The sequence below is a fragment of the Mus musculus genome, chromosome 7, assembly GCF_000001635.26.
Source record: "Mus musculus strain C57BL/6J chromosome 7, GRCm38.p6 C57BL/6J".
Taxonomy (NCBI): Eukaryota; Metazoa; Chordata; class Mammalia; order Rodentia; family Muridae; genus Mus; species Mus musculus.
This window is the reverse complement of record NC_000073.6, coordinates 126,972,210-126,986,632: the sequence shown is the minus strand read 5'-3', so window position 1 is coordinate 126,986,632 and position 14,423 is coordinate 126,972,210. Positions and strand designations below refer to the sequence as shown.

General features: G+C 50.8%; 2 protein-coding genes across 12 annotated transcripts; one reads left to right on the top strand and one right to left on the bottom strand.

Moving 5' to 3' along the window:
* Window positions 1-6,133: 6,133 nt before the first annotated feature.
* On the bottom strand, window positions 6,134-10,175 carry Cdipt (CDP-diacylglycerol--inositol 3-phosphatidyltransferase (phosphatidylinositol synthase)). 3 transcript variants are annotated; one of them, NM_001379260.1, is made up of 6 exons: window positions 9,827-10,175; window positions 9,581-9,715; window positions 8,218-8,371; window positions 7,637-7,718; window positions 7,230-7,332; window positions 6,134-7,098 (listed from the first exon to the last, which is right to left on the bottom strand). In NM_001379260.1, exons 1-6 carry the CDS (start codon window positions 9,867-9,869, stop codon window positions 6,953-6,955), a joined length of 663 nt encoding a protein of 220 aa, NP_001366189.1. In that variant the 5' UTR covers window positions 9,870-10,175; the 3' UTR covers window positions 6,134-6,952. The 3 variants fall into 3 exon arrangements, with proteins under 3 accessions (NP_001366189.1, NP_001334585.1, NP_080914.1); NM_001347656.2 differs by having other exon boundaries at window positions 7,230-7,328; NM_026638.4 differs by having other exon boundaries at window positions 7,230-7,311.
* A 54-nt stretch (window positions 10,176-10,229) lies between these two features.
* Cdiptos (CDIP transferase, opposite strand) lies at window positions 10,230-14,013 on the top strand. 9 transcript variants are annotated; one of them, XM_030242724.1, is made up of 6 exons: window positions 10,230-10,564; window positions 11,242-11,326; window positions 11,549-11,693; window positions 11,921-11,954; window positions 12,123-12,180; window positions 13,726-14,013. In XM_030242724.1, exons 1-6 carry the CDS (start codon window positions 10,230-10,232, stop codon window positions 13,759-13,761), a joined length of 693 nt encoding a protein of 230 aa, XP_030098584.1. In that variant the 3' UTR covers window positions 13,762-14,013. The 9 variants fall into 9 exon arrangements, 7 of the variants coding, with proteins under 7 accessions (XP_030098584.1, XP_030098582.1, XP_030098583.1 ...); XM_030242722.1 differs by having other exon boundaries at window positions 10,230-10,723; NR_155497.1 differs by lacking the exon at window positions 10,230-10,564 and adding an exon at window positions 10,787-10,807 and having other exon boundaries at window positions 11,921-12,024.
* The last annotated feature ends 410 nt before the right edge of the window (window positions 14,014-14,423 follow it).

Here is a 14,423-nt window from a genome sequence, read left to right as displayed (position 1 = left end):
AGCACTCCCGCCCTTGCATTGGCTCTGTGGCTCGCAGCTGTTTTTTCCATGAATCCTGGCCACCTAGTCGAGGAGTCACCTCAGGCTGCAGAGCCTGCTCCGCCTACCATGGGAGACTCTCCTTTGGCACCACCTGCCGGCCTCACCAGCAGCCTGCAGTACCAGCAGGTGTGCCAGGCCTGCCCTGGGCACGGCTGTGCTTGCCTCCTCTAGGGAAGAGGACCCTGCCAGGGGCAGCAGGATTTCGAGCACACTCTGCAGCTTCCGGTCTGGGCTCTTAAGGAGCACTGGGGTGCCTCTTTCCTATCTGCCCCGGAACTTGTAAAAGGTCTTCTTTACTTGGTAGCCGACGTAAGCTCAGTCAGCTTGGAAACACCAGTGGGGGATAGGGTACTGGGTTCTAGGCCAAGTGGAGCTTTAGGCCTGCCCCATCACCACTGTGGAAGTAAAATGATCCTGGGGTGGGGAGAGAAAATGGAGAAAGTTCCCTGTGTGTCTATGAAGGCAACTGACTCAGTCCCTCCTATCACCTCCCCTGAAATGGGCCCATGCTACCCCAGATAAGCAAGGTAGGTGATGTTTTTGTTCCTTTTCCTTCCTGAGTGCTTTTGAGCTGTATTTGTATGGTTGGTGTCTCTTCTAAAGCCTGAACATAAGGCCAAGGGTCTGCCCATATTAACTCACAACTCACATTCTGGCTTGGTGTGAGTCCCTACCTAGACCTTCCCAAGTCTTTCCTCAAGAGAACCAATTAATTTACAGCTCCTCAACTTGTCCCTGCTGCCTACTAAATGCTGTGTATTACCAAGGGCCTCTGGGACCAAGTAAGATTGTACTTGGTGGCTGTTCAGGTCTCAGCTACTGGCTCCTACGGCTGTCCTTGGACAATAACCACACCACCACGGACAACTTGTTCACTGCCTAACTTGGATCCTGGGCTTTGTCCCTACAAATGACTCAAAACCGGTGATTCCCCACCGCTAGATGTCTCCCCCATGCCCACTCCCCACTGCCCTGGGTTAGGGATGGAACCCAAGGTCCTCACAGCAAGGTGCCCCACCACTGAATTATACCCTGGCATTTGGTTTTCTTTTCTTGCCTCTTCTTCCTTTCTCTCACTCCCTTCTCTCTCTGCCCTCCCTACCCCTTCCCCCCCGCCCCCACCTCTTTTGAGACAGGATCTGCCCATGAACTCAGCCCTCCAGCCTCCCCGTGCAGCGTTAGGATCATGGCATGTGGCATTTGTCCATCAGCTCCTCCTTCCCTCTGTCACGCCAAAGTGCAGCTGCTAGTTGTTGGAGGAGACCCCAGCATGTGACCAGTCTCCTTTTAGACTTCAGCCACAATCTCCAGGGAGCCGTGCTCCCCCTGTCTTCTCTGAGATCCTCCCTCTCCAGAACAACTGCTCAAGCCTCCTCTTTACACCCTCCTCCTCCCCTGCCCACTTTTTCTCACCTCTTTGAAAAAAATAGAAGCAGAGCGGGCAGGAAGGCTCTCTCCTTCCCAGCAGCAGATCAACACACTGAGCCGCTGAACTGGCTGTCCCCACCACTGTGCCCATCAAGGATTTCTCACCTTGGGCCCCAATCCCACCCATCTTGTCCTGAGAGCTGATTGCGAAGCCCATCTGCCTCTGTCTTCCTCTCTTTGAGGCCCCAGTCTATAAATTCCTCCAACTCTATAAAAACAAACAGGTAAGACTCATTCCCTGTTAAAGAGCATGCGGATCTGAGTACCCACATAAAAAGGCAGCTGTGGGGGCTGAAGAGATGGCTCAGTGGTTAAGTGCACCGGCTGTTCTTCCAAAGGACCCAGGATCAATTACCAGCACCCACACGGCAGCTCTCTATAACTCCAGTTCCAGGGGATCTGACACCCTCACATTGACATACATGTAGTGAAAATGCCAATGCACATAAAAAATTCATCTTTTAAAAATTTCAACACTTGGGAGGCAGAGGCAGGTGGATCTCTGAGTTCGAGGCCAGCCTGGTCTACAGAGTGAGTTCCAGGACAGCCAAGACTACACAGAGAAACCCTGTCTCGAAAAAACAACAACAAAACAACAAACAAACAAAATTTCAAAAGGCAACAACTATGGCCAGGTTGTAAGGATATAAGCACAACACTGGGGAGCTAGGGACAGATCTCGGGGCTTGCTGGCCAGCTGGCCTAGCCAAAAACTGTGGCTGTAGACTCAATGAGAGGCCTTGCCTCTAGGGAATAGGGTGGGAAGTACTAGGGCAGGACACCAGAGTCTTCGTCTGTCCCAAGAGTTCCCCGACTCCTATACCATTCCTGACTTTACCTTTCTCTTGTTCTTCACAGCCAGATCTCTCCAGAGTCCTCTGCAGTCTTAGCTCCCATTGCTCACACCTCGTTGGCTTTTCAGACCGTCATAGTATGTCTCCCTGCCTATTCAGTTGAGCCTGCTCCTGTCTGGCCTTGCCTGTCATTTGACAGGTCACCTCTTTCCACACTGGGCTCCCATGACCACACACTCTAGTTTTCTTTTTGCCTCACCATTGACCAGTGATGTCTCTCCTACATAGCTCTCAGGGCAGCGTCCCCTTACCCCCCACCCACACCCCCTTTTCTCCTACCTACATTCTCAGCCAGTACCACTGGCTTCAGACTCCACCTCTCTAGCCTTACTGCCTCAGCGGATCCCTGGGTTCTCTTCCAGATTTGTTATAGCCAATGAAATGCTGGGGACTTAACGTAACCACTAAACTCTCTTCTCTCTTTCCATATAAAAGTATGACCAGTAATATCCCACACACAAGTTACTCCACCAGCCTGCATCCTAGATGGAAAATGGCAGAGGTAAACCAGGATAAACCACAGGTAAACCATGACAGACAGACAGTAGCGGAGAGGAATGTGTGCCATGCAAGACGGGTGCTGGGTGTTCTGACAGCTTCACGAGCCTGACCCGAGTACTGTGTGTACTCCATAGGGTTTACAGTCCCAGGCGGTAGGGAAATCACTCTAAACTGTATGCAGCAAAGACTGGTCCAGCCTCATCTATAGTTTGTTGCAGGACAGGACAGCCACAGCCACACAGGAAAGTTCTATTTTGGCTTTTTGAGACAGGGTCTCTTTATGTAGTTCTGGATGTCCTGAAGTTCACTATGTAGAGAACGTTGGCCTTAAACTCAGAGATCTGCTGGCCTCTACCTCCCAATCTCTAGGACTAAAGACATGCACCACCACGCCAGGTTGAAATCCTTTTATTTATGTACATCCCTGTGCAGGCGCCGAGGAACAACCTGGATTCCTTCCAGTTGGAGTTACTGGTGGTTGTGAGCTGCCAGGACTGAAACTCTGATCCTCTGTAAGAACAGCAAGGGCTTCTAGCAGCTGAGCTAGCCCTCCCACACCCAGGGTCACTTTTAACTGCAGCATGAAACAGAGGAGATTAGAGAGCGCCCAAAGGGACAGTCAGCTGGGGATGTCCATCTCCCGCCCTTCCCAAGACATGGATGAACTGCTGCCGTGTCTTGCATTTTACCAGAATGAACATAGCTGATTTCTAGGAAATTATTACAACCATCCTTCTGTACCTGTGGGGGATGGGTTTGAGGGCACACCCCCAAAATGGAACCCAAGATCTGTCCAGGACCAAATTCCAGACTTCCTCCTGCCTCCAGGTCAAAGGCCCGTGGGTGCTAGGCTGTAAAGGCATGTCTTGCACCCTGCAGGCTCTTCCAGGAGTGGAGTCCAACCACCAAATGGTGGACCAAAGGTCCCACGCTGACTTGAAACTCAACCTCAAGGGACACAGAGGCCCTTCTGTGCACATGCCTCTCATGCAGGGTTACCCTTTCAGGCTTCAGGCCCTCCCTCAGGTGCAACATTCTCCAAAGCATCCACTCTCTCCTTCCCCATCCCCCCTGTGAAGATCATACATAGCTAGCTGCACTCCTTTATAGGGATGCTGCTGGTATCACCATAAATGATCACAGCCAGGGCCCTAGAGTCGGTCAGGACTGTGAGAGCAAGGACAGCAGAGGACACCTTGGCTTGAACGCTCAGAAGATCCATTTGGTGGGAGTGATGGCTACTTCCAGAAAAGCCCTTAGGGCCTCCTCACCCACCCTCCCACCTCCACAGGGACAGACCAGGCAGGGGGTCGCCATCAGAAATGAGATCAGTTTTGTGTGGGTCACATACAAATACCTCAGGCCTCCTACATGTATTCTGCACATGCCTCCCCAAACAGGAGGAAGAAGAGTTGCCAGCAGTATCTTTAGGTCATGGCAGGACCTAGTTACATTAGGAATAGAGGGCACTTCATGTTCTAGAAATTTACTGACATGAAACAGCAAAGAGGATGGACTTTGGAGCCAAACTGGCTTCCTCTAATTATTTGCCTCCAGACAAGCACAGCAATAGACAGTCATCTGACAGAGGAACATGCCCAGGAGATAAGATAATGTTCTTTGATAAGAAGCACTTTTAGCCGGGCGTGGTAGCACACGCCTTTAATCCCAGCACTCGGGAGGCAGAAGCAGGCAGATTTCTAAATTAGAGGCCAGCCTGGTCTACAAAGTGAGTTCCAGGATAGCCAGGGCTACACAGAGAAACCCTATCTTGAAACCCACCCCCACCCCCCAAAAAAAGAAGCACTTTTAAGCGATAGCCATAAGGAAATAGAGGTCTAAAGCCCTACTGAGCTCCTTAGGCTGCCCAGCTGGCTGCTGGTACCTCAGCTTTCACCAGCTCCTACACCCCAGCACTTAGTGTTCCAGACACATGGATCAAGATCTATTTCAATCTCTCGTAATTGCCTGGGTGCTCTCTGGACCCCTGCCTCTGTGGGCTGTTTGTTCTGCCAAGAGCAGTAACTTCCCTCCCTGTCCTCACCAGCTATCTTCTTAAAATATCAGCACCTCATCCTACTGGGTGCAGTGGCACACACCCAGCATTCAAAGATCTGAGGCAGGAAGGTCTTGAGTTTGAGGCCAGCCTGGGCTATATAGTAAGATCCTATCTCCCCAAAGCCCAACATTGCACCTGAATGCCAGCTTTCCCAAACACAAGTTGTGTGAAACAGCCAAGTCATTATGAGGATGGAACAAATCCTGTCTGCCAACAACGCCAACAATGGGGGTCTAGCGCTGCAGCCCAATGCACTTCAAAATGAAGGAGCGCTGAGTTTGCTGGCACCTACTGTAGTCTTAGCACAAGGGAGCCGGAAGCAGGAAGATCAGTTCATGGTCATCCTCTGCTCCCTAGAGCGGTTGAGACAGCCCGGGTCTCAAAAGCCAGAATAAAGAAAGCTTGTGCAAGCTGGTGCTGACGCACACCTTTAATCCCAGAAAAAGAAAGCTGGTGCAAGGTAGTGACCTGTCCCCATGGTCCCATGGTCGGCTCATTTGAGCCTAGAAAGAGTAATATAGGAATGCTGTCTCAAAACCAAACCAAACCAAACCAAACCAAAACCAAAACCAAAACCAAAATTCATATGGTGGCATATCCCAGCACTCAGGAGGCAGAAGCACACCACTTTGGGACTCAAGGCCAGTGTGGGTGGTGATACCATCTCAAAAATAAATAAAAATAAAAAGCCTTGGGGCTAGAGTTGGCTAAGTAGTTAAAAGCACTTGGTTCTTTCACAGGACGCGGTATAGTTCCCAGCACCCACATGGCGGGTCTCAACTGTCTATAACTCTAGTTCCAGGGGATCCAATACTTTTACAGGGACATGCAAGCAAAACACCAATGTACTAAAATAATAAATCATTTTTTAAAAAGCAATGAAAAGTCCAAAAAAAAAAAAAAAACCTTTCAGTTGGTATACAGTGTACACTAACCCTTAAGTCAGTACACAGTGTACACTAACCCTTAAGTTGGTATGGTGGTAGACTGTGAAAAAGGCCAAAGTAGGACCAGGAGTTCCAGGAAGCAAGGTGTGTGGTGTGCGGGGTGTGTGTGCATGTGTGCGTCCAAGCATGCATGTGTGTGTGGATGTGTGTGTGGCTACAGGGTATAGCAGGGTCAGGTTGACCAAGACACAGACACAGACACAGACACAGACACACACACACACACACACACACACACACACACACACACACACACACACTACACACTCTCAGCCTAAGGACCATGCTCTGAGAAAACCATCCATCTTCCCATGAATATTTATTAAGCAGCTACCACATGCCAGGCTAGTTTTCACTCTAGGCAGAGACAAGAAAGACATAAGTCTGCTCTCATGAAGCTCACATTCTCATGAGGGTAGAAAATATCAAGGTTACAATCAAAAGTGGCCAGCTAGGGACATAAAGCAGGTGGGCAGAGACAATGCCTGTGAACCTGAGGAGCCACAAAGCCTCTCGAGATCACTGGAACGACAGGGAGGAGCCAGCCACCTTTGGGAAAGCATCCAGGTGGATTCTAATCCAGCTCCCATGGACCCTGGGCCATCATCTAAGAGTGTCTCAAAGTAAACACATCCAAAAAGACTGAAGGGGCCCCCCTTTATTGTGGAGGTTTCCAGAGCAGGACAGGAGAGAGGAGCTGGCCTCAGGGAAGGATCTAGCTGGCCCCTTCCCTCCCCAGCCTGGTACCCCAGGTCCAATGACATCAGTCTGACTCCTTTGCCCTCACATGTCCCCAAAGTCTCACTCCAGACCCCAGGACTGAGGCAGCAGGATGTGTGGCAACACCCAGTCTTCAGTCAGGCCTCCCGGAGCACCAGCTGGATGGGCAGGGCCTCCTGAGCACCCTTCCTGCTTGGCAGTGCCAGGTCCTTGGGGTCACAGGTTGGGTCTAATCATCAGGATTAAAGAGATAGTGACAACACCAAACAGAAGGTGACCCCTAATCCCAGCAGGTTAGAGAACACATGAGAAAGACATGACACTGGGACCTCTTAGGAGGAGAGGAGTCACGTGGTACAGTAGATACCCAGGGCAGGTGGACAGCTGGGGATGGGAGAGGATCATTTCTTCTTGGCGCGGTCTGCTGCATCCAGGGCAGCCATGTTTCTTGCAGCCGTGATGAGGTGGATGACACTAATGACGGACTTGAGCAGCGCGATGGGAGCTGTGACCCAGAGGCCCATCCGGAAAAGGCCCACAGAGCCGACTACAGGGAGGCAGGAAGAAAGATGGAAAGCAGGGGATGGAGGGGTGTGAGAGGGAGGCCTCTCTCTCCCCCAGGGCAGGGCAGGGCAGGGCAGGGCAGGGCGGAACCCCACCCCCACCCCCACTTCTTACCTAGTGGTCCCTCGGAGAAATTGAAGAGATACAGGAGGCAGTAGAAGAGTTCATTTCCAGCACACAGGGTGAACAGAGCAGGCTGCACACAATATAAGGCTGCCTAAGACGTAGGGCCATGTCCCTACTGTAACCCACAGGGACTTCTGCCAGACAGGAGAGCGCCTCACAGCCAGCTGCACACTGCACTATACTGCATATTTCTTTGGTCTCTCTCTGACTCCACCCACCCCCTTCGCCCTCTCTCTCTTGGGGCTTCACTGTCACTGCTGCCATGATGATGTCCCACCAATTATCCTCCATGGACCACTCCTGCTCAGATGGCTGTATAGCATCTCTCCTGGCCAGGGTTCAGCCTCAGACTTCCTGTTTTCAGATCAAGTTGAGGAGGGGCAGGAAGTGCTTACCCTAGAGGTATAGTAGATCCGAAGCACAGGGTTCCCAGACAGGTCGATCATCTTGTGACTCTCACTGCCTCGCACCACAGAACTTGGGGAGAAAAGCATGGGACTTCATGAGCGTTCACTGAGCGGAGGAACTGGTGTGAAGCTGAAAATTATATCTTGTGCAAAATCATACAGTTCCCTAGGTGAGGCAGAGCCAGGACTGAATGCCCTATACAAAGCACCCATACGTCTTCCCCCATTTGGAACCCTAAATTATTCAGCCAGGCCCATGCTAGAAATTGCTCACACCACCTATAAAAATGACAAGCCCACTCAGAGACACAGGGATTACCCAGGGGCTTAAGGACAGCGGCATGCAGGGATATGCCTATAACTTCAGGAGTCAGGAGGCTGACGTAGGAAGACTGTCATGAATTTGAGGCCTACATGAGCACATACTAAATTCTAAGCAAGCCTTGGTCTACTGTCTCAAGGAGAGAGGAAAAAGAAACCACCCACAAGCCTGAAGCCATCCCAGTCCCCGCCCCACTGTAATGCCTTCCACTCACCAGCACCCCAAGCATCAATCAAAGCAAACAAACCTGTGCAGATGCAGCCAGTGACTGGCCACGTCCAAGCTCATGCTGAGCTGGAAGAGAAGGGTGGCTCGTGGGTAGAGCAGGGCCAGGTTGACCAAGAGACACATGGTGGCGCAACGGTCCGTCAGCATGTCGAGCATGGCCCCAAACCGGGTTCCTGAAAAATGATGACTACTAAGTGGAAAGGGACTGTTTGGCATAGTGGACCTGTGACAGGTACCCGCTCTGGCCTATCACTCCAGGCTGACAATAAAAGGAGTTTGAAAGTGCCTACCATCTACTGCCAGAGAAGGAAAGATGGTGAGGCCAGAAGGGCATGGGTTATGAGGACAAGAAATGAGAAGGCATGGGGCTATGGCAAGAAAGAGGTATTGGAATGGGGAAACTCTATCTTCAACTCCTCTAACCCAAAACCAGGCCCCAAAGAAAGGCAAGCAGACCCAAAGTCTCAGAGGCAATTTTAGAAGTGGGTCTGGGGAACTCGATTACAAAATTAAGTCAGAGCTCCAAACATCATCTGCTTTCCTCCCACCGGGCACCAACCTCTCTTCCAGAATCCCGAATGTTTGTGCCTAGCAACTACCTAGTAAACACCTGTTGAATGGAACTTTGTTATTTACTTACATTTTTAAAAGTTTATTTATCTTCTATGGTCTCAGTGTCTATCAGCGTATATATATATATATACACACACACACACACACACATATATATATATAGCCTGAAGAGGACATTGATTCCTTGGAACTGGTGGTTGTAAGCCATCATGTTGGTTCTGGGAATCAAATCTAGGTCCTCTAGAAGAACAGTAAGCATTCTTTCGGTTTTGTTGTTGTTGTTTGTTTTGTTTGCTTTGTTTGTTTGTTTTTGAGACAGGGTTTCTCTGTATAGCCCTGGCTGTCCTGGAACTCACTTTGTAGACCAGGCTGGCCTCAAACTCAGAAATCTGCCTGCCTCTGCCTCCCAAGTGCTGGGATTAAAGGCGTGCGCCACCACCGCCAGGCAGCAGTAAGCAGTCTTAACCTCTGAGAACAAACTTAGCCTTCAGCCCCAATCACTTATTTTTGCAGGATTTTACTGTGTAGTCCTGGCTCACGTGGTACTCAATATGACTTCTGACTTGGAGCAATCTACCTACCTTATCAGTGCTGGCATTACAAGCATGAGCCATTATGCCACACCCGAATGGAATTCCATGCTCACAGCTATGCAGGGTCTAGGTCTTCCACACCCATCCCAAACAGAGATCAATCATCAAGAGCAAGCTTATATCCTAGGCAGCTCTCAACGAGGTTCTGAGAAAGCAGGGAAAGGACAGAGGATGTTGGGACCCCAGTTAGTGCTGGTGGTGGTAAAGTTCTGTCACCTTGATTAAGGGCTCGAGCTGCGTGTCCATCGAAAGCGTCTAGGAGTCCGCTGAGTAGATAGAAGGAGGAGGCCGTGAAGGGGCAGCAGGGCATAAAGTAGAAGGAAATGATGGCGAAGACAATCCGGGCATAACCTTGGGATGGGATGGGAGAGGTACAGGGTGTGATTGGGGAGCCAGCTTAGGGTTTCTCGCGCCCCTCCCCACCCCCACCCCGCTGGTTTTGGGGCCGCAGGCAGCACTCACCGATAAGGTTAGGCACGAACAGGAAGATATTTTCCTCTGGCATCTTGGCGGCTCCCCTTGTCGTCTCGGCCCAGGTCTGGAGGGGCAAGGTCTTGGTACCAGCCTTACCAGCGTGGTCTCACCTTTCAGCTCCGGGCATCAGCCGCTCCACCTGAGCCCTGGGCCCAGTTCCCCCGGGCAATCCCAGCTGTTAGAGCCCGCAGGGCGCCGGGGTGCGGGACACCCCTGGGCACAGCTCACGCACACCTGGCCTTCCGATGGGCAGGAGCTGACGTCTCCAGCAGCGGGCTCCGCAGCTCCGCTGCGCCTGGCTTCTGGAGCCTACTCTTCTGTCCGGGACGTTAAGAACATCGGAAGAAGGAGAGAGCGGCTTTTAAATATAAATAAATTAATTAAATAAATAATGGCTGAGGTCCCTTTAAGGCCGGCCTGCTTCCTTTTCCTGCCGGGGCCCCTAGGCTTCGGCTCGTACCAACGCACAGGGGAGGGGAGAGACTCGAGAGCCAGCCGCAAAGGAAGAAACTGGAAAGGGAGCAGCAGAAGAGACCTGAGAGGGAATCTGCATTTTGCATTTCACAGAGGGCGTAAACTCCTGGAGGCAACCGTAAGGCGTAGAGATTACTCCGTCCCGAGTCTGCGCCTCCCCAAGAGATTGGGTGACTTAGTACAGCCCACATCGCTTCCCCGCCCGCGACGCTTGCGATCCTCGTCGCTCTCCGGGACCCAGGCTGGGAAGAGGTGGCTAGAGAGGCTCCGAGCATGCCTGCCGCTTGCTTCTAGCGCCGCCCTGGTGGTGGGAGGATTAGAGCCCAAGTTCCACCCTAACGCCTTTCCATCTCCTAAATGCCTTGATATAACTCTGGGGTCACCGCCTCCAAGAAGGAATCAGGAGAGCCAGTATGGCACACTAGGACATTGTCCTTAGTTCTAGAACCTCTAGTCTCCTAGCAACGGAACCATAGAACTTCCGTAAACATTTAGGTCTTTATAGCAATCCGGAGCAGCACTTCCCTGGCTCTCCCTCTTCCCAACCTTCTTTCCCGGACTCCCAATCCCCTGAGGCCCATCATAGGGTCCCCTTAGAACTTTCCGTCCCCCCTCCTGCCGAGTACCCTAAGATTTCAACCAATTAGCCGGGTCGGGGACTGCATGTTGGCTGTCTTGCCTAAGGAAGTGCCTTGGCAGAAAAGGAGGAAGAAGGGCTCTGGAGGGAATAGGGAAGGGAGTTGTTCTGAGAGCCCCTCCCTTCAACTTAGTAGGCAAAACAACCAATTTTTTCAAGGACAGAACTGAGTCAGTAGGATGTTTGAGCTATAGTTATGGACTAAATAAATCTGGGGCCCCGGGAGTGGAGTGAGGCGGAATCTGAGGGGGTGTGGGTTGGCTTCTCAGTCTAACAAAAACTTCGTTTCCAGGAGGATGGCATCCACATCTGCCAGGAGTGGGGACAAAAAGGACATCAGGTCATCTCAAGCTGCCGCCTCCTTAGGTGGAGGGCAGGTAAACGACAATGGAAAAGTGAAGGAGATGGGAAGAGCCAGGCAGGGAGCCCTGTCTGAGCCATGAGCCTTGAGCCTTAGCCTTGAGCCTTAACCCTAAGGCCCCACAGACAGCTTTCCAGGTCTAGGGCCTTCTAATACCAGTTTCCCAAGCCAGAGCCTGCAGCCTGGAAGACACCAGACCAATGGGAATTTGCAGACTGAATTCTAACTTCCTTTTCAGAAATTATCCTGCTCTGAAGAATTCCTGACCCGAATCAGCACAGAACTTACAGACGAAGCACTGTTTATTGCTCGCTCCCGTTTGAGTCCTCTGCCCAATAAGGAAAAGAACACAAAAGACCAAGGGACTCAGATATCTAGACATGGTGAACGCTCTCCTTCTTCATCTAGAGACCAGTCCCTGACTCACTCCCAACCATAGCTGCTCTCCCCAGGAATCTTCTGCCTCCTTGCCCATCCTAGGCACAGTGCCCCTTAACTTCTAACTCATTCATTGTCACTACCCAGGAACCCCCTTGTCCCTACCTGCTCTAGCCACAACTCTTCTAAACATGGGGAAAGTTGTTCCTTTAACTGGGGCCTCTAATTCCAGTGTTCTTCACTAAGACCCGAGGCACTGACACCCGGTGAGTGAGGCTCTGTCCTTCTCCCAGGAGCCTGTGGGGAGAGAGCAAGGGTTGACAGCATCCCAGCAGGGTAGGGGGAAGTTTTCAACCATGAAGTTCTATTCTATTCCCTCCTGATGCTCCAGTTCCTGATTCTCAGCCTATTCTGTTGTCTTCTGTCATCTCCAGCTCTGACAAAAATCGAACCCGAACCAAGGCACACCTTCTGCCATCTCCTCGTGAAAAGGTTTGTATGAGGTTATTCAATTCCAACATTTCCAGCTTCCCCTGTGTGCCGTTCCATGTGTTAGGAGTTAGATGATTGGGGGGACAGAATGCACGGTAGAGACTCAGCCCTATAAGAATTCAGGGGGTTGTTTGTTTGTTTGTTTTTGTTTGTTTGAGGTAGTGTCTCCCTATGTAGCATGGTTGCCCTGGAATTTGCCATGTAGACCAGCCTGGCCTTGACATCACAAAGATAAACCTGCCTCTGCCTCCCCAGTACTAGGATTAAAGGTGCTCACCACCATGTCCAGCAGAATTCAGTTTAGAATGAGACCAGGACAAATTAATGGTCAGTGACAACACAATATGGAATGGTGCCTACCTAAGAAGAGAAAACAATAAGACTATTTTTACCCCATCCTCATCTGGGCTAGGAAGGAAAGGCATCATAGAGCTTCCTGAAGAAGGAAACACCTAAAGAAAAAAATTTTCTAGGGAAACAGCTCTAAGTATTCTAAGCAGTAGGGATTGTATGGGCCAAGGTACAGAGGTATGTTAGTCAGGGAGGTTGTGAGTAGCTGGTATGCTCTAGGACCTGCCAGGCATGGTGGCATATGCCTTTAAGCTCAGCATTCTGGAGACAGAGCTGGGTGTACAAGTTTGAGGTCAACTTGATCTGGAGAGTGAGTTCCAGGACAGCCAAGGCTACACAGAGAAACCCTGTCTCAAACAGAAATTTAGAAAGTATATATACATAATAAAAGAGGCTGGAGAGATATGGCTCAGCAGTTTAGAGCATTTGTTGGTTTTCCTGAGGACCCAGATTCGATTCCTAGCACCCACAGGTAATGGCTCACAATGGTCAATCCATAACTCCAGTTCCAGGGGCATCAGATACCCTCTTCTGGTCTCCACAGGCCCCAGGCACACAAGTGGTACACAGACCTATAACACCAATACACATAAATTTAAAAATATACAAAAAGCGTGATGTGGCAGTACATGCCTTTAATTTCAGCTTCAGGAGGTAGAGACAGGTTGACCTCTGTGAGTTCCAGGCCAGCCTGGTTTACAGAGGGAGTTTTAACTCAGCTAGAGCTATCTATATACTACCCTATAGGTAGACAAGTAAATAAATATTTAAAATAAAAAGCAAACAAACATTAGATAGGAAGGGATGAGTGAACTGAAGGAGTAGTTGGCAGATGGGAACATGATGAGTGGATATGTTAGCTCAGCATGTGCTAATCACTTGCTGTATGCACTGTCCTGGAGTGCAGCTCTGAGCAAAGTAAAGCCCCAGCTCTCAAGTGTAAGTGGGAGATGAGAGATGATTGGGAGGGAAGATGGATGAGTAACGAGTGGGTGATGAGGGAGGTGGACAGAGTTGAAGGCTGGGAAAGGAGGGTGTAGGTGGCTGTGTGCATGGAGAAATGGGTTATGTGGATAGGTGGAGCATGGGGTCTATGCTCAAGGGTGGTGTGTGGCTTGGATGGCCAGGCGAAAGATGGAAGGAAATGACAGGAGCCCTAAGTGTAGAGAGTCACCAGCTCTTCTTTTCTTCCAGGGACCACTCCCCAACAGCCTGACAACTGGAGGATGAGCTCGGCCCTCCCTAGTACTGCTCTCTCAGCTTCTTGCCTTCCCCCACTATGTCCCTCAGTGAAAACCTCAAGGCCTCTCTTTTGCAACTGGCTAAGCCTCTCATCTTGGGAGGAACTCCTGGTCATAAGCAATGCCACCTTTGAAACCAAGAAAATCTTCTGGAACTGTCGCGGGGCCCTCCACCCTCCGTGGGCAAATGCTACTGAGAAGAAAAGGTTTTAATAAAGAACCAGGATCCTCCCTTCCCCGAGATGGTGGCAGTGTTCTGGAGGAGCTCCTGGCAGGGGATGCCTTTCTTCTACAGGGAGACAGTGCATGTCAGCATTTCTCTAAAATCCAGTTGTCAGACACCTGCTAGAGCCAAACCCACTGCCTGGTACCATTTAACTAGCCCTTGCATCCAGGAGGCCACTCTTGATGGTCAGGAGAGCCTTTGCCTTGGGTTCTCAGGACCCTGGGCCTCTGCTTCTCCCTCTGAGCTTGTGGGGTCGCATGGTTAAGAGAGCGTGTTGACCTGTTACCAGACAGAAGGTGATGCAGGAAGCCCTGAGGGGTTTGTATTTGCGGCCCTTGTGGCTCCTCGTTTGTTCCTCTGAGGAAGTCCATTCACCTCTTTCAGCCTTACTTTCCTTAACTGAACACAGAGTAGCCGGGCAGTGG

Excerpts from the sequence above, each read along its gene's own strand:
- Cdipt (NM_001379260.1), bottom strand. The coding sequence starts at position 9,869 with ATGCCAGAGGAAAATATCTTCCTGTTCGTGCCTAACCTTATCG. Across the intron at positions 7,719-8,217 it reads CACTGGCTGCATCTGCACAG|TTCTGTGGTGCGAGGCAGTG; the intron begins GTTTGTTTGCTT and ends TTTCTCCCCAAG. Across the intron at positions 7,099-7,229 it reads TTTCTCCGAGGGACCACTAG|TCGGCTCTGTGGGCCTTTTC; the intron begins GTAAGAAGTGGG and ends GCCTCCCTGTAG.
- Cdiptos (XM_030242722.1), top strand. The coding sequence starts at position 10,230 with ATGGCTGAGGTCCCTTTAAGGCCGGCCTGCTTCCTTTTCCTGCCGGGG. Across the intron at positions 10,724-11,241 it reads AGAAGGAATCAGGAGAGCCA|GAGGATGGCATCCACATCTG; the intron begins GTATGGCACACT and ends CTTCGTTTCCAG. Across the intron at positions 11,694-11,920 it reads GACTCAGATATCTAGACATG|TGTTCTTCACTAAGACCCGA; the intron begins GTGAACGCTCTC and ends CTCTAATTCCAG.